Source organism: Lepidothrix coronata, unplaced genomic scaffold (genome assembly GCF_001604755.1).
Source record: "Lepidothrix coronata isolate B3197 unplaced genomic scaffold, Lepidothrix_coronata-1.0 Scaffold186, whole genome shotgun sequence".
Lineage (NCBI taxonomy): Eukaryota > Metazoa > Chordata > Aves > Passeriformes > Pipridae > Lepidothrix > Lepidothrix coronata.
Genome location: NW_016690366.1, coordinates 1,081,407 through 1,099,246, shown reverse-complemented (window position 1 = coordinate 1,099,246; position 17,840 = coordinate 1,081,407). Strand labels below are relative to the sequence as shown.

The 17,840-nt window shown below is 44.3% G+C and overlaps 1 protein-coding gene across 5 annotated transcripts in view; it reads right to left on the bottom strand.

The window, feature by feature from the left end:
- The window catches only part of FGD3 (FYVE, RhoGEF and PH domain containing 3), a 107,603-nt gene that overhangs the window by 75,560 nt on the left and 14,203 nt on the right, over positions 1-17,840 (bottom strand). The window contains exon 1 of one of the 5 annotated variants that reach the window (XM_017830941.1): positions 3,129-3,312. The exons of 3 other annotated variants lie outside the window; for them this stretch is intronic. Coding sequence is in view for 1 of the 2 variants with exons in the window: in XM_017830938.1 (XP_017686427.1) it covers positions 2,575-2,587 (13 nt within the window). In the remaining variant the exon portion in view is untranslated. Of the gene's footprint in view, positions 1-2,574; positions 2,626-3,128; positions 3,313-17,840 lie in introns of those variants that run through there. One more of the 5 variants, XM_017830938.1, reaches the window with a different exon arrangement.

The following is a 17,840-nucleotide window of genomic DNA, read 5'->3' as shown; positions in this document are numbered from 1 at the left end:
ATTTTTGTGGCAAGGGTTTTTTATTGCCACATCTGCATTTACAGGGGAAATTAAACTTCAACTGATCCCAGGCTTAAGTGAAAAGACTCAGTTTTGGTTTCCTGTTGGAACTTGCAAAGGCAGAAACTTCTTTTGAGGGGGAGTGAGGCAAAGAACAACAGCTCTATAAAAACAGAATTCAATGTTAACATTGAATTGTGAGTTTATCCAGTATGATGGAGCCTTCACTTTTTTGGAGGGGTGATGAGTGGGACCCTGTAAGTTGGAAAGAGTTTTTTAGTCTTGGGTGCAGTCCTTCATTGCAGCCTGTACACCAACACTCCCCCCCTACTGGGAAGGGCCAAGAAGCAGGATTACACTGCAAGCTAGTGCCAGTCTCTGACACACGGCAAAACCAGGCTGTTCCTAATAAAATACCACAAATTAATTTAATCCCGTTTTCTAGGAGTGAAACACACGTTCTTTTCCTTCCTTTCCCCACCTAGAAATTGGCAATAGGAAAAACCAAAATACAAATGCCTTGATTTCAGGTGACTGTCACTGAGCTCTCGGAGCGCTACTGCTGAGAGTGGGGGCAGTAAAAAGCCTCATTTCCACCACCAGGGCCCTTAAGTACCAAGAATGCTGTAATGGCATCACCAGTGTCAATCTGCCCTATCCCCATTGGATTTTCATACATTAGAGGTTTGGATTTCCTTAAAGCACCAAGCTCGACTCCCACCTTGGGAATAAGAGGGGGTTTGTTGTGTTGTTTGTCACTGGGCTTTTTGAGGGGGGAGGGGAAGGGTGAATTTAGGGTTATTTTGGGTTTTAACTGCTCCTACATTCACGACTTCCAAGTTTTTGCCTCTAGCAAAAACTAGTTATGTTTCCTAACTGTAACAATCTTGAAAGCAAAGTATGTAAACACAAAAATCTGTATAACCTAACCTTGTTCTTCTCATCACAGATTTATCTCATTGTTTGAGCTTCCGGCTCAAATGAAATCTTTTCTCAAGACACTTGAGCTGAACTTCCAAAGGACTGGGTTTTCTGCACATTTGCTATATTTGAAATGATAACATCAGGTAACACTGAGGAAAAGGGGAAATAGGCCATGTCACGTAGGCATGGGGTTCTTCAAAGGAGACAATCCCACCCAGCTGCAGATAATTCCTGTTAAACATGACTTGAAAATTTAGCCCCAGCATTAGACAGAACTCAACATTTTTCCAAATTGAAAGAAGTCATCATATTATTCATGTAGCAGCAAACAAAACATTAGGTTAACGGGTGTGAAGAAGAAAACGTGGTTCTTCACGTTCTCATGTCAGGATATAGCTTAATAAGACAAAGTCACTGTCACACTGGACTTACTTTTCAATGGCCTCAATACTGAAACATCCCACAGCTCTGCCACAAGGGCAAGTAATCCATATGTTCTCAGAAAACGTCACAGAAACCATACTTTCCTTCCAAGTTTACATAGGCACAAGTGACAACTGCTATGATTTTTACTTCCATTGACCCAAATTACAGTGGAGGTTTTTCCCCCATCAAGAAGTATGATGATAATGTAGAAGTATATAATTACCCTCCTCTGCTGACACTGAAATGTCACCTCCACAGAACATCTCCTACTACTCATAATTCCACTAAATTCACTATCGATTACACGAGCTGCTGTTACAAGTATAAAACAAGCACTGGCTCTCCAACCCCAGAAACCCTGCCAGGAGGAGGCAGAAGACAGCACTAAGGGAGAGATCTCCAGGTAAGATGTCTACTCTCCAAAGTAAACAGTCATCTACAAGATTCCTGAGCTGGATCACCCCAAAATATTGCCTTTCAGAAGTCTCCAGGCTCCCTGTCCCACGTGGGAACACCAGAAGAACACAGGAAGCCCCAAGACCATGGAAGAGCTCAGCAGAAGTTTTCAGATTTGCAGTGCCGAAACTGTGGGAAAGGCAGACCCCCTTAACTCATTCTGGAGGTGCTTATGTCCTTTCTTAGATCCCACCTTAATTGTACAGCAAATTATGTACTCTGGACTGGGCTGAATCAGAGAAAATCCTGCAAACATCATTTACTTTAAGAGCTGGGTATCATTAAAAGTCCCACAGCAACAGGAGCTGTAAGATACTCCCTCAAACATACCTCAGAGAATGCCTAAATAACAAATATTTTAAAAACAACAAAACAGAAAAGGCATGGAGGGAAAGCCTGATCCAGGTCCCCATGTTGTCATGGTGACTCCCCAGTCATTATGTACTTCAGATACATTTAGAAAAAAAGCTACATTTTCACCCCTCCCCAACCAAATAATGCAAGGAAGGAAAAAAAATCCTGCCAGTTTGTCCCACGCCACTCAAACGGCAACCTAATCCTTTGATCAGGCAGCACCCCCGATATATTTTAATCAATACCTTCCCTGCACCGTGAATCAGGTACTCAGACAACATGGAAACAGGCATCGGCAGAAAATTCAAATTATTAATTTGGCCAGTCCATTTATCATACAAGACGAGGATGCTATTTGAAATGTTTCTGACCATGCTTGGACCAGCTTCGGAATATTTAAAAATAATTACTTACAACATAATTTCATTCCTTCCCATTTGCAGACACTGTTTGCAAAGCAATTGGTTTTCTTTTACCAAGTACTACCAGTTCCACATGTNTATCACAGAGAGCAGACGACCTCAGCCAGCTCAAACAGAATAAAATCCTCTCAACATCGACTCGCAAATGCCGCATAAATACGGGTTTTAAAAAGCGTAAAATCAATACAGCTCATTACGGAGCTGCCTGGAAACGCGGCGAACGCTCTACTACCACTAAATCGCCCGCACCGAGCGAGCACTGCCCACCACCACCAACACCCCCGCTCGCACAGCACGAAAAGGCTGATGCACGCACGGCACAGTTGTGTAATAAGACACCATTTTCTGAAGGATACCTGAAAAAAGCACGAAGGGCTCCACGAGCGAGCGGCACCGGAGCAGAGCACAGCGAGCACAGCCTGCACAGCATCCACGCCGAGCGCCGCCTCGCCAGCCCCGCCATCTGCCCCCCGCCCGCCTCCCACACACGGCATCCCCATCACCCCCAACCTCCCCCGGCAGCAATTCAGGCTGTTTCGTCCTTACTAAGCAACGTACGGACACCAGGTCACTTGAAGACTGCCCGTTCTGTCCCGCTGCAGGGGCCTCCCAAATCAAAAGTGCCCAGCGAAATCCAGGCTTTTCGGCCTCCCCCCCCTTTTTTTTTTCATATTCATTCAAAGCTGTAGGAATACACTCAGCCCTTGACAATGCCAGCTTGCATGATGAAAGAGCAAAAGTAGTTTTGAGGCTGCAGAATGCCTTTCCATGGGTTACCATGGAAATAAATGTGGGAAGGGGAGGGGGCTTCTCTGATGGCAACTGCTGCTGCTCGGTGGTGATTCTCTAAAGCCAGGCTGCGTGGGACTCTGCTCCAGGAGAACAAAATGTGCTTTACTGTTACTACTACTCTAATTTCACCTGCACTGACTTTCATTTTCACCAAATTTCACTGAGTTGAAATGCGTGAAACTTCCCCCAGATGTTGGGGGGACGCTGCTTGAAATAATCACGGTGTAAGAGCCCTCGAAAGAGGAGCTGAAGAAACTTTATTTACATACTGGAATTCGCACAGATGGGAATTACTGCTCAATTGCAATTAAAACTCGGTTGACGAAGTGGAACCTGTTGCAAGGCTGACTAGTTTCAGGAAGGCTTCATAAGGAGCATCAGCCTGTTGTTAAACCAATCCCAGTGCCCTGACAGAAGTGGCTGATATCTCCTACCCATGTGGGGCCAGGGGAGAACTGGTGGGAGAAACATCCTAAAACAGGTCCCCTCCTGACTTCTCTCTCACTACAGCAACTTCTGCTCTAATCTGAGCTGACAAAATTATGAAAACGAGTTTTTTACATCATCATCTCACAGCAGGAAGATGAAGTAATATTACAGTTACACATATGGAAAACACACTGCTGGTCCATGAGTGGAAAAACCCCAGAGGGAAGGTCCATCTCCCTGCAATGCAGAAAGCAAACAGCCCAACCCATACACTTCTACCTGTTTTCCTCCCCAGCCAAATACAATTTCAACATTTCTTTACTAGCCCACAAATCAAAAACTCTAATAAAACACAAGTCTGATCTTATGATACCACAGTAAAAATTGGTTTTGCTGATCACAAGGAACCCAGATCACACAGAGGGATTCTCCTTGCTTTCCCAGGCTCCTCCAGGTGCCCTCACCATCACGTCTCTATAACCACCCACAGAAAGTTTCACTCACAGCAAAATCTCAATTCCTACACAAACTCAAGGAAGAGCAGAATTAAATCTTCCAATGCAGAGACAGCAAAGCACCACAAAGCAGCAACTGCTACAAACAAGCACCGGGGAAGGGCTGAAAGGGCTTAAAAATCCCAACAGCCAGGAACCGGAGCAGCTCAATCCTGTTGCAGCCAGAAGCCACGGAGCAGCTCTGCGGGGCTCACCTGGCCTGGTCTTACATGTTTCTGGCCATATCCCCTCATGCCATGCCAGCTTTCCACTGTGCCCCCTCTCCCAGCAGCAGCAACAAGCACTGACCAGTGCAGTGTCCACTGTCCGGCTGGCAGCTGCCATCCTGATGCTTTTTTGGGAAAACAGGAAGGAAAAAGGAGAAAAGAAAATTATTCTAGAGCTCTTTATCCCTTTTCTCAACCTGTTCTGAAATGACCCTGAGGAGCAAGGAGGGACAGAGCACAATGCATAAACCCCACTTCCTCAGGAAACCAGATTAAAAGTCACACCATCGACTAGCAAGGAAGCTCAACAAGACCAGGAGAACTCACATGGGAGCAGCTCAGATGGATTATTCTTTTCTTGAAAAGGCAGCTGCCAGGGAGAGACAAAGGTAAACACTGAGGCAGAGCAGAAGGCCAAGAAATTTCAGGGAGAACATATATTGATTATCAAAAGTCAAAAAATACGTTTCTTTTTATATGTATGCAAAAATCACGCATATACACGCATGGCTGGGAAGGGCAGCCAGGAGATTTCTTCAAAACCTCCCTGGACAAACAGAAAAGCATCACTGATTTTAGACTTTCTAAAAGCTAAATAGCAATAGACTGACCAGCCAACATTCCTGTGATTACATGGCTAAAACTCCTCCAGGAGAGGAATATACACACGATACACATCATACCTCGTCTCCTAGTAACAAGGCAAGGTATCACATGTGCAGAGCTGAGGGGGAAAAACAGACTTTAGTCTTTCACTGCAAAATAATAAATGGAACAAACTGACAAGTGACTAGCTATTTCTTACTGTGTGATCCTCCTGTAATCTTCTTGAAGCTTTTTATCAGAATTGTGCACATGCAAAGAAATGAAGAGTTAATCCCGTGCTTGCTGGTATCTTTTCGATGACTGATAACCTCTCATTGGAAGAACAGAGATATAATTTAAAAAAAAAAAAAAAAGGCCACTGTTAAGGATAAACTAACACTTCAAATCACTTACCCAGAAAACAGGGAACCTGTTATTTGTTTACCCTTTAATGCTGTGACAACTACATTAAGCTGCCAATGAAACAAAGGAAAGAAGTCAGCTTGCCCACCTGCAACACTGATATCTGATGCAGACACTTGCACTGCTGTATTTTCATACTATCAGCAGCTGCATGCACCAAAAATAAAAAAAAAACCCAAACCCTCAGAAGATGCAATAAATCACTCAAGCCATAAAGGCACAAGCAAAAGAGCCTTGTTTTTTTGAATTGTGTAATAACTTTAAATAACCAACCAAAAAAAAAAACTACAACTGCTAATCTGTGTGAAAACTGCACGAGCACACCATGTTATCTGGTCCCCAAATAACACCACTAAAGGTGAAATGGTACACTAGCCTTTGGAAATGGAGATTTACAGAGGAACCTGGTACATCTGGGGACACTCTGTGGTTTGCAATGTGCATTTTTACCATTTTCTCTCGTGCAGAGCTGGCTGTGTGGGCAGACAGAAAACTCAGGGTGCTTTTGTGAGCCACACGGGTTTTCCACATATTTCAACCTAAATCCAAGCCACCTGAAAAGGAAACCAGAGTGGTTTTTTAAAAGACGACTTTTCACAATTCTCCTTAAGTTTTCAACATTTTAAGCCCCATATCTGCCAGTGTCCAGCATTTCCTTCTCCTGTAGGAGCAGGAAAATTCCTCATGTACACTGACAAGGCTTAAAGGTGCTACCCTACTGCTGCTTTAGAATGGCAGTTAAAAAAGTATTTCTCAATTGTTATTTCCTCCTGCATCTCTAATCACTGCAGAGGCACCTTTAAAACACAATCTTTTCAATCCACACAGTGTTTCCTTGGTGGCACTAAGCCAGCAAAGGGGGTTTTATCACCGTTCAGTTGCAAGAGAAACTTATGAGAACCAAGTAACTGTTGAGAAAATGGAAATAACTTTGCTGTCAGTCACCTCTGCTGCCAAAATACATTCCTTTCAGAGCTCAGCATCTTTGCTTTTTTAAGCTTAAACACACTAAACAGAAAAATTTGCCCTGGTCATACAAATTTCTGCAACTTATTTGATAATCTCCCCCTCTTAAGATCCTGCAGTAAAAAAAGAGAGGTTTAAATCACTGGTGTCAGAAGAAGATTAAACACCCAAATAACTTCATCTAGTTTAGTTGGGTAGTTTTTCTACTAAAACAAAATAAAATATTCCTCAGTAAAGCCAGGTGAATGGGTCTTTAGAGATCTCTGATCCAGCCATTTCATACTACATTTCCAGCAGGTGTATAAATTTTACTGTACTAATAATAGGTTATTATTCCTATTGCCATCCCCAACAACAGACAGGCAGTGCTGACCATCCTTTAAGCACAAACACTTCTGAGAGGCTCTCAGCCTCAGGCTGAGTGTCCCCAGAGCTCTCTGCTCTGGAACCACATCAGGAGAAAACCCAGAACAGAGCTGGCATGCAGTGAGGAACAGAGGGGAGCACGAGGAGCTCGGGAAGTTCAGTTCAATGACATCTATCAGAAACAAATATGAAAGGTGTGAAGTGCCTTTTTCCCACTCTCATTTTATCTCCACTGTCAGAAAACGCTTTGAAAGCGAGCAGAACGTATTTCTGTGAGGTCACTGATGGGAGCTCTGTAATTTCTTCTGAAACATTTAGAAAAGAGGAATAAAACTGGAAAGCTGAAACCATAAACTATGACATGCACATTTATTCACAGTTGACTTTGCAATTTCCAGTTTGGTTTTTATCAGGACAAAACCTCATGGTCTCATTTCCTCCGGTTTCCAGGGAACTTCATTATTAAAACACAGAGTTTTAAAATAGACCATGACTTCACCCAAAAAACAAAGATAGCCTTTGTGTGAGGGGAACCACAGTTGTGTGCTTTGAATGGTGCATAACACAGCACAGCTTTAGCAAGAGCATGAGCCAGGCCAATTCTTTTTAAATTTTTATATGTAATCCTTAATTTTTAATACATATATACATGGATATATAATATATACATTACACATATACATGTATGTATATATGTACACCTTGACAATCACTCCAAACTTACAAAGAGGCAGTTTGCTGCTGTTATAGTAATTGTTCACGGTTAATTTTATGCATCATCTCTTTCAGAGCAGTAGGAATAAAAATGTACTCACAAATAACATATGAATGAACAATTTTCTTCCCAAAACTCCCGACACTGCTGCCACAGCAGACAGTGCACAGGGGCAGCACATTGTCCTCGGCTCTGGAACGTTCTGAAATCATCAGTGAGGAAAAGGAATCTCTGCTATTAGCTGGATATCTGTACACATATGATGTAGCTAACTGGCCATCTACATTTCTGTGGATCTCACATGTTTTTTGGAAGCTCTGGGATGTGGAACAGCAGCGCCTGCTCTTGGTGAGAGCACTTTGATAGCAGCTTGTTGGAGTGGTGTCCAATTTTCATTTTATTATTCCTACAAAAGCACCCAACAATCCCAAAGGAAAGCAGGGCTCAGAGAGATAGGCACTGTACAAATACTTACTAAAAACAGGCTTTGTTCACAGTTCAAACAAAGTATGCTTGAAAATGAAAGGGGGGGGGGAAGTGTTGCCAAGGTTTCACAGGGGGAACAGAACTGTAACAGGGACTCCTGTCCAGTCCTTCCCAGCTCCTGGGACAGGGCTAACCCCCCTCCAGCACCAGTTAGTGAGCTGGTAGCATCCTTTCAGACAAAAAGAAGCAAATATGAGCCTTTGTTATCCCACTCCACAAAATACATAACTGAAGTGCAGGTGTTCTTGGTGCACACAACTCCTTGCTGGCACACAGGAGAGGCAGGGGAATTCTTGTGGGAATCCCCTGCTAGAACACTGGCAGAACATCACTGGCTACATTAGTCACAGCCCAACACAAACAGAATATGCAATTCTGCAGGAAAAAAAACAAAAGTGAAGGAGCACACAGAGACAGACACCGTGCAGAGAAGTTACTACCACAATAGCATGTCATGCAAGAAGTAGTAAAAAGAACACAGTATTATCCCTTTGGGGTTCAGCTGCACTGAGCAGTAAGTGTACTTGCAAAGAAATCAGATTTAAATTGGTGCTTCCAAGCAAAACTTCAAGTCTTTCAAAGAACATGTTCCTCTTCATGCCCCGCTGAAGCAGGGTCATCCCACTGCTGCCATACCAGGTTTAACAGCTGAAAGGTCTTGTCTTCCACAAGTAGAAGAGCCTTGGACTGACTTTCACAACTCCATTAAAAATTGCTTTTAAAGGTATCCACTGGCACATAGAAAGAGGCAGGTGGGCTCATACAGAGATTTTTATCAAAGTAATATTATCCAGAACAGAAACCATATCTTTATAAGGATCTATGTGTAAATATGGGATGCCCTAAAAAAGGGCCAATTCCCATCCAAATCCCATAATACAGCAGTCTTAGCCAAAAAAATTGGAAGGTTTCATTGAATTAATGCCTATTCTTCATGACTAAAGGTGACAGAACCCTGCAATAGAATCATAGAATTGTTAAGGTTGGAAAAGACCTCTAAGATCAAGTCCAAACCATCAACCCAGCACCTCTAAACCATGTCCTCAAGTGCCACATCAATAGTTTTTGAACACTTCCAGGGGTGGGGATTCCACCACTACCCTGGGCAGCCCCTTCCAATGCCTGACCACCCTTTCAGTGAAGAAAATTTCCCTGATATCAAATCTAAGCCTTCCCTGGGGCAACTTGAGGCTGTTTCCTCTGCTCCAGTCCCTTGTTCCCTGGGAGTAGAGCTTGCCCCCCCCCCCCCAGCTCCATGCTCCTGTCCCCCTGAGCCTCCTTTTCCCCAGGCTGTGCCCCCCCAGCTCCCTCAGCTGCTCCTGGTGCTCCAGACCCTTCCCAGCTCCGTTCCCTTCTCTGGACATGTGCCAGCACCTCAAGGTCTTTCTTGTTGTAAGGGGCCCAAAACTGAGCCCAGGATTTGAGGTGCAGCCTCACCAGTGCCCAGCAAAGGGGGACAAAAGGAGGCTGGGGCTGGGCTCAGTTCAGCATCTCCCACTGGGGCAGGCAGAACACTACACTGCTGTCCTCTACTTAAACACCCAAGTGGACCCCCAGTGGTCTTCTGCTTTCTCTTGCTCTGTTTTCAAATTAATTCAGAAACACCGAACTTGTGTTAAGGAAAAAATCAGTCTGTGGAAATTTGCACAGTAGCAAAGAGCCCATGATTATATCAGCAATTTTCGTATGGGCTATCGCCGTACTTCTGATTTATGAAAAAAGCTTTTACATTCAAGGCTTTATCCCAAGCTTTTGCAATTAGCTGTACGTATGTATGCTCTCATGAAAAACAAAGCAGAAGTCTTTTCTTTTACTTTTCCCCTTCAATTTATCCTTTGCTGTAAAGAGAAAGGTTATAATTCACTCAATTGCTCATTTCTCTACCAGGATTAAGAGGTAAAAATGCTCCAGTTTCCTTGCCAGGAACCAGCAGCAGCACACTTGCCTGGCACAGCAAATCTTGCTCCACACCAAGAGAAATCTTAAAACTGCATAGACACAAATTAAAAAAAAAATATTAACAAAATCCTATTAATTTCTGTATTGCATTGATCAAAAATCAGTGCCTGTACAAAGATCTGCAAAATTAAAATCAAGTCAAGCCTGTAGTTTTTAAAGCCTTCATCCTGGATTCTGTAATGTGTTCAATCATAATTAATTAGGCTTAATAATAATCTTATTATACAAAAGGTGTTTAAAAAGAAACGCCAAAAAAATCCCGAAGCATTTCATGAAGTAAAATTGCCATTGACATGAAATAATATATCAATTACAGAAATTCAAACTCCTTCCAGCTGAGATTTCACAAGTTTTTGCTGAAGGGACCCAGACAAAGAAATACAAATCAAGAGACTGAATTCTCTGATTTTTGCCAGCTGCTGTTCTGGGCACTGAGCACAACAATTCTCTGTGACTAGAGCCTGGCCTGAGCTGCTCTGGACACAGAACAAGCTCAAAACTTGCAGGAGAAGGATTTACTTTTGTTCTTTTCTTTTTCAAATAGCCACAAAACTACATCCTGGCTTGAGGAACAGGGTTACAAGGCGCTTGTCTTGCACGAATTTGCCTGTTTTATGGCACCCAGGACTTCTGTTCTGAGTGTTGTTCTTTTAAGCACAGCCTCTCACACGGGTTTAAATGTTTAGCACAAGACAGTCCAAAGAGCTCTTTGTTGTAGTTTGCTGCCAAGAGGTTTGGATTTGGGCTGGTTATCGTTTGTTCTGTCCATACTAATGACATCCTTTAGACAAATATTTGGCAATGCAGTCATGGCTTAAAAAAACCACAACATTTTCTCAAGGAAGTATCTTTCCATATTATTAAATAAATATGAAACAAAAAAAGAGGATGTCTGTATGGACAAGGTGGAAAACTACAGTACTGGTTACAAAACAAAGCAAAACTTGGACCTGTTGGACTAGAGGCAAAAGAGCAGGGCACAAGTGAAGCTAGAGAAGGCAGAAGCCCCAAGTTTCCCCACAGTGAGAAAGTGGGTGTGTGCTGTAGAGTCAAACAAACGGCCCATGCCCTCGGGTTAATGCCAACAGCACTAAACCAGAACTGCACGGAACCACCTGGTGACTGGTGTCCTGCTCCACTCTCCCTCAGCCTGGAAAACGCCATTTTCCACACAAGTAATTTCAAGTTCACATTCAGGGAAGCACTTTGCTGCTCTTGGAACGCTGCAGTCTTCTGCCTGCCTTCAGGACCTGTTTGGATCCTCTTGAATCCAACAGAAAATAATTAAGTTTTATGCAACTTTTGCCCCCTTCAGTAGTACACCTTGAGAAGATTTTGAATCTTTTTTTTTTTTTTTTTGTAATGAAACAAGTTGATTTTAAGGAGAACGAGGGACTATCTGGACTCTTGCAGCAAACCTCAGACAGCAGACAGAGCCCCAGGACTGCTGGGACTGGTCCCACAAAAACACTACAGTGCAGCTCCTCCAGAGCCCCACAGACACCCAGGAACTGCATGTGAGGCAGCAATAATCTCCTGTCATTTATTAAGTTGAGCTTCAACAGATGTTTAAACAGGACTGAGGTTTATCATCAATAAATCTTGTCATGCTCGCTTAGCTTTGCCTCTAATTAGGGATGCATAAACTCCCCTCGTTTAATTTCAAACCTCTTTTGAACGCACAGTTTAAAAGCTCCATTTGTCTCAGAATTACTGCTTTGTGTTTTCAGTATAATTCTTTTATGGGGTTTTGAGACGAAACTGAAGAGGAACAAAGGAGTTGACCATGAACATTATCAGAAAAGGAGGGGGAGGGGGAAGAGTGAAAGTGAAAAATAAAGTATTTGAGGAACAGATGGAAAGGAAAGATGGAGAGCAGCAAGGAACATAACAAATGCATACCATGGCCTGTAAACTATTTCATCCCAGCTTGGCTTTTGTGCCATCAGATGTAGAATTCCTCTCTTTTAATGTATCACCCAGGTGTGAGACATGGGCTAAGTCAAAGAGAGGTGAGGATGTGTTTCCAGTGTGGGCACAAGATAAAAGACAAAGGGAAACTCAGATTTTAAACTCTAAAGGTACCAGCTATTGATTTCCAGTTTGTTAGCCCTCCAAACACAAAGTTTAATGTTCCTCCAGATGTTTTAACAGCTTTCCATGCTGCCTTTAGGACTGTCCACCTCTCATCTAAAGGAAGGTACCCTGACAGTCTCTCTTGTAGCACATCCTGACCCATCCACAATTTTCCCAAGACAGATTTGAAACACAGGTGGACTTGCCAACAAATAAACTACAGTGTCACTGGCTGATCATGTCAGTGTTTTATCAGGGGAACTCTCTCATTATATCATTGTAGATCTGTGAGATACACACACACATCTCTAAGCAGATGATTCCCAGGCAAGAAATATCACTCCCCTTTATTCCTGTTCTGCAGATTTTTCTGCATATTACTTGTCACCCAGAGTAGTAGGTTATATTGCATTACCATAGACACAGTAAACTGGATTTATCAGGTTGTGGGGGTTTTTTTAATAATTTCTACTAAAAATAAAACAAGCAAAAATACTAGCATTGAATTTGAGATTTCAAATTTTCCCATAACAGTCTAGTTTCTTCAGACTTTACTGCTCATCAGAAAAGGTCATTTCAAAGAGCAAGACACAGCACTGAGTGCCTGGTGGGTCTGCAGAGACCTGCACGGGTGCTGCCACCACCCCCTTGCCTGCACCTTGCACGCTGGGTTTTGGGGAATTACGTCAGGTGCCACGTTTTGGTATTTCCCAACCATCCAAAAAACACAGCACTTTAGCTATAGGCTCAGCAGAGAGTAAAGAAGAAGATATGAAGAGAGCAAAAGCTGCAACAAATTAAGTTATTTATCAGGAGGTGGATTATTTCACATAAAATTATGCCTTTGACTCACAGACGAGCCACCAACCCTTTTCACACATCTATAAACCTCCTAAATACCACACACAGTTTGAACTAGAACAGCTAAACACAACCTATCTCTAGTTCCTGCTCTCTAATTAGGAGTTGCTTCTTAGGATGAACAGCAGTAAGAAACTGGTGCAGGTGCACAGAGGTATTGCTGAAGTGGGTCCAGGTACAGGCACGGAACTGAGGAGGTCTGTGCCTCCACCATCTGAGCCCCATTTCTCTCATCACTTGTGAGCCTCCTGGTGCTCACTTCAAGTTTGGTGTCTGATGGCCTGAGTCCAGGTTAATAAAAATATCACCCAGCACCCTGTGCAACATATTATTTTGCTGCCTTGAGAAATGTTGCTACAGCAAAAATTTCTGGCTCTTTTGTCTCCTCTACTCACCAAAACACACACAGAAGATGTGTGCTAACACTGAATATTAACCCTCTACCTTATCACACCACGGCTGCACAGGGAGTTCAGCTCCACACTGAGACAAAACAGAATCACCTTCACTTGGCTTTCCATCATGGATGGGGGTGTGTTCAGGAAAACATTTTGCTTTGACAAATCTGTGTCCAAACCATTTACATATTTGTGATTGCAGTCAATATTGTGGTAAAACCTGCGAAGGCACCAGGGCTCCACCACACAAATGGATCACAAAACCACGCCCCTTCTGGGGAATTTAACAGGGTAAGAACACACCCTTCTGAGAGGTCTCTGCCCTCAGCACTAACCTCTCATTCAACAGCAATACAGAATCATGGACGGGACCTCGAAGCTCATCTGGTTCCAACCCTCTGTCATGGGCAGGGACACCTTCCACTAGACCAGACTGCTCCAACCTGGCCTTGGACACTTCCAGGGATGGGGAGCATCATTTCTAACAACAATTCGTCAGAGTTGTGAGAATGACTGTGATTTAACCTGTTGCACAGTTTTGTTCAAAGCCTTTAGAAAAAAAGTCTTCCCTCGTTTAGTTTTTGCTTATGGGACATGCAAAAAGCCCAAGTAGAGGATATAAACATTTTCCATACAGGCCCCTTCAATTTTACAAGTACAACATGAAAACATTTTGGAAACAAGGCGTTCTGAAGTTTTTTCTAAATCAACACCAGAATAGAGATTTTTTTCATGCAGGACCACTCATCTTTTTATCCTTAAGCATCAAGTGTCATCTGGTGGATTGACAGAGAACTGCACCGAAGAACCTCTCAGAGCAAATTTCACTAGGGAAGGAGAAATAAACAACGTAGAGACAATATTTACCTACAGCCTCAGAGATGCAAACAATAGAAGCACAAACCTCTTTCAGACGCAGGTGTTTAGAAGAGGATCAGCCATTAAGACTCTCATCTCACAACACATCCAGGGATTTGATGGACTTACCTCACTGAAATTCGGGAAACACAAGCTTTTTATGACTTTCTGTCCAAAAGCTACAAGAAAGCATTATGAAAGCTACTAAAAAGCTGTATGTCTCCAGCAAAGACATCAAAAACCCTCAGTCAATTTTTATCTTTTTTTTTGTTAATTTAATCTGAGATCTATAAGTAACTTCCTGAATCTGGAACTGAAGCTTTAAAGGAAAAGTCATCCTGGGTGATATGTCAAGCTGTTTTCCCTGATGAAGAAAATGATAAATAACAGAATAATCAGATGCCTTAATCAAGGCCAGTAAAAACACAACAAAGCTTTAAATAAAAGAGCAAATGTTTAACTAGAAACCAAACTTCCTATTTCTTACTGTGTGTTTGCAACACATATCCCAGGCTCCTCTCTCAACCAACATGAATCAGCTCTGACATCATGATTTTAAAGAACAAACATCTCTTTTCTTATCACTAAAGAGAAGTAAGAGACCGAGCCAAGAAGAGAGGTTACAACACACTCCTAACAAAGCTGCAGAGAAAATAAAAATTAAATAAATAAAAGAGAAGACTTTGCCAGGATCACAAAAAGAAGATTGATTTCTATCAGTTTTAATGCTTCAATTCTAAAAGTAACTCCCCCTCCAAAAATGTATTCCTTTAAAGACATTAATTTTGAAATACATGATTAGCAATCTTAATAAGTAAACCATGGGGCACATACCTTTGGGAAACACTCCAGTTTTTTAGGAAGAAGAGTGTTAATCAACTTACAAAGTAGAAAAATCATCAGCATCTTCCTGGCCTGTCAAGTGATTTCATCCCTTATTGTGAAGGGTCATGGCCACTGATGGCACTAAAGTGAGTTTTAGCTGTTTGAAACCACAGCAAAAGCCAATTGCCAGAGAAGGCAGCTCAGCCCCCACAGCATGGCTCTGTTTGTTAAGGTCCTAGAGTGGTTTTGGCTGGAAGGGACCTCACGGATCATCCCATTCCAGTGAGATGTTCCCGACGGGGACAGCGAGACCTTCCACTAGCCCAGGTTGCTCCAAGCCTTGTCCAGCCTGGCCTTGGACACTTCCAGGGATGGGGCAGCCACAGCTTCTCTGAGCAACCTGTGCCAGGGCCTTACCACCTTCACAGCCAAGAATTCCTTCCCAATATCCCATCTAACCCTGCCCTCTGGCAGTGGGAAGCCATTTCCCCTTGCCCTGTCTCTCCAGTCCCTTGTCCAAAGTCCCTCTTCAGCTCTCCTGGAGCCCCTTTAGGCCCTGGAAGGGGCTCTGAGGTCTCCCCAGAATCTTCTCTTCTCTAGGCTGAACTGTCTCAGCCTGTCTCCAGAGCAGAGGTGCCCCAGCCAGTAAGGTCACAGAACTGCAGGTGTGTGCGCGCTTTTCACTCCTCTTGTTCATTCCCCATGCTGTGTTCATTTGCATAGAGGAATTTAAACTGGGCCCCAGTGAAGTCAGTGTACTGGCTGGAGTGGCTGCAATTCCTTTGTGCTGTCCTTCAGGTGCTCTCCCACTGACCTGTGATCCCCCTGCAGGCTCTGGGCTTCTCTTGCTGGTACTGGCATCAAACCAGTAGAAGCGGGATGGATCGACGTTCCCCTGCCTTAGTTCAAAGCTCTCTTCACCAGCTTGGCAAGACTATGAGCAAAGATGCTCTTCCCCTTCCCTGACAGCTGGACCCCACCTGCCCCCAGCAGACCAGGTTTCCAAAGCAAGGCCCATGGTCTAAGCAGCTGAACCCCTGGCTGGAAGGGAACCAGTCCCACGACCATTTGTTGAATCACCAGATTCAAATGGTTCTCTCAAACCTCTTGCCTTTGACTGGGAGGAATGATGAAAAAGCTACCTGTGCTTCAGAGTCCCCTACCACCACTCCCAGGGCACTGCAATCCTTCTGGATACTCCTCAGACTGCTCCTGGCTATGTCAGTGGTGCCCACATGGAATGTCAGCAGAGACTAACAGTCAGTGACATGGGGAGTAGACAGGACTGCCTCGCTCAGCTCCAGCAGCTCTCCTGATGGATGGGTCTTTCCTCTCCAGTCTGAAGAGTGGTAAAGTGGTTCTGCAAGGGCCCTCAGGCTCTGGGGGAAGGCTCTTCCTCCTGCAGGTCCTTGCTGTTGAAGCTGCCATCCTTCTGCATTATTGCCCTGGTGCGTTCTGGGGGGGGCAGATTTTGGCTGTTTGGCTGAGAGCTGCGTGTCCATTGAAAACTGCACTTGGAACCAGCTGCTGAACTCCTCCTCGGCCTCCCTAGTGTTACACTACCTCCTCAGAGCCTCCTGCAGCTCAGCCACCTGCTGCAGGTCGTTCTCCACCTGGACACACTCTTTGCAGGCATCTCTGCTGCCCATCCCTGCCCGAGGAGGAGGGTCCAGGCACTGCCTGCAGCCTGAGGTCCACACCACATCCTGTCCCTTCAAAGCTCCCTCTTTGAGGAGGCATCAGCCACAGCTGGGGTAGATGGTGCAGATCCTCCCAGTGCAGCCTCTGCTCTCAGGGGAGTGCCCCCCATCCTGCCCTGAGGGCTAAGCAGGATGGTGCTCAGCCCATGCAGGCGGTCACACACCGGGCCCCGTGGCTGCACGGTGTGTCAGTCAGACTGAGCCGTTCTGGGTTATGAAGTCAGACTCCATCAAGTCTGTCATTAATCCAAAGGCAACTTGATGAGCAAAGTACCCCTTAAAGATACAGAATCAATTTGCTGTCTTTCCTGTGTGAGATCAAAGGTGTGGACAGAGAAGAGTGGCCAAGACTCAATTTGAGCCCTGGGGCACGGCCCTACCGAGTGGCAGTCAAAGCCCACTGAGCAGGCTTTCCAGGGGCTGACAGTGGATGTGTCACCATCCTCATTTTAGCTCTGACCAGAGAGCTCTTATAAAGCTGCGTCCCAACTCGCCTCACGCCACTGGGTTTTGGTTTGTAGCTCAGCACAGTCTTGAAGCATGACCTGTGCTCCCTTCAGAGGAAGTGCAGTGAGGAGAGGCATTGAGGGAGTGCATCAGGCTCACAACAGCAGCTGACAGGCATGTGGTCTGCAGTGCCTTCCTAGAGCTGACCTCATGTAAAAGCCCTTCAGACACACACCCTGGGCAGATGGTGGTCCTCAGCACCACCTTCCTTCCATAGATCCACTTCTGTAGGCTGCAGCTATTGTTGATGTAGACAAAGCCAACATAAGCTATTTTTCCTTTCTTTGGTATTTTTAACCTCCAAGTAAATGTTTTAGCTAAGCAAAACCTACTGCTAAACATTAAAACCAAGGATACATCCTAACCAGGACAATACCAACTAGAACTGCTTCCCACTCCTGAATCAGAAACAAAATTACGCCGAGAACTGCTTATACTCCTCCCTTACAAGCCAAAGCCAGTCTCCCCTAAAACCTGACACAAGAGAGAAGGCAACCACGAAGTCCAGGCTATCCAGGAGGAGGTGAGAACAAGCTTCTCAGCAGGGATTTCCAGCAGGCAGCACCCACTGGAACAAAGGTGTGTAAGGGA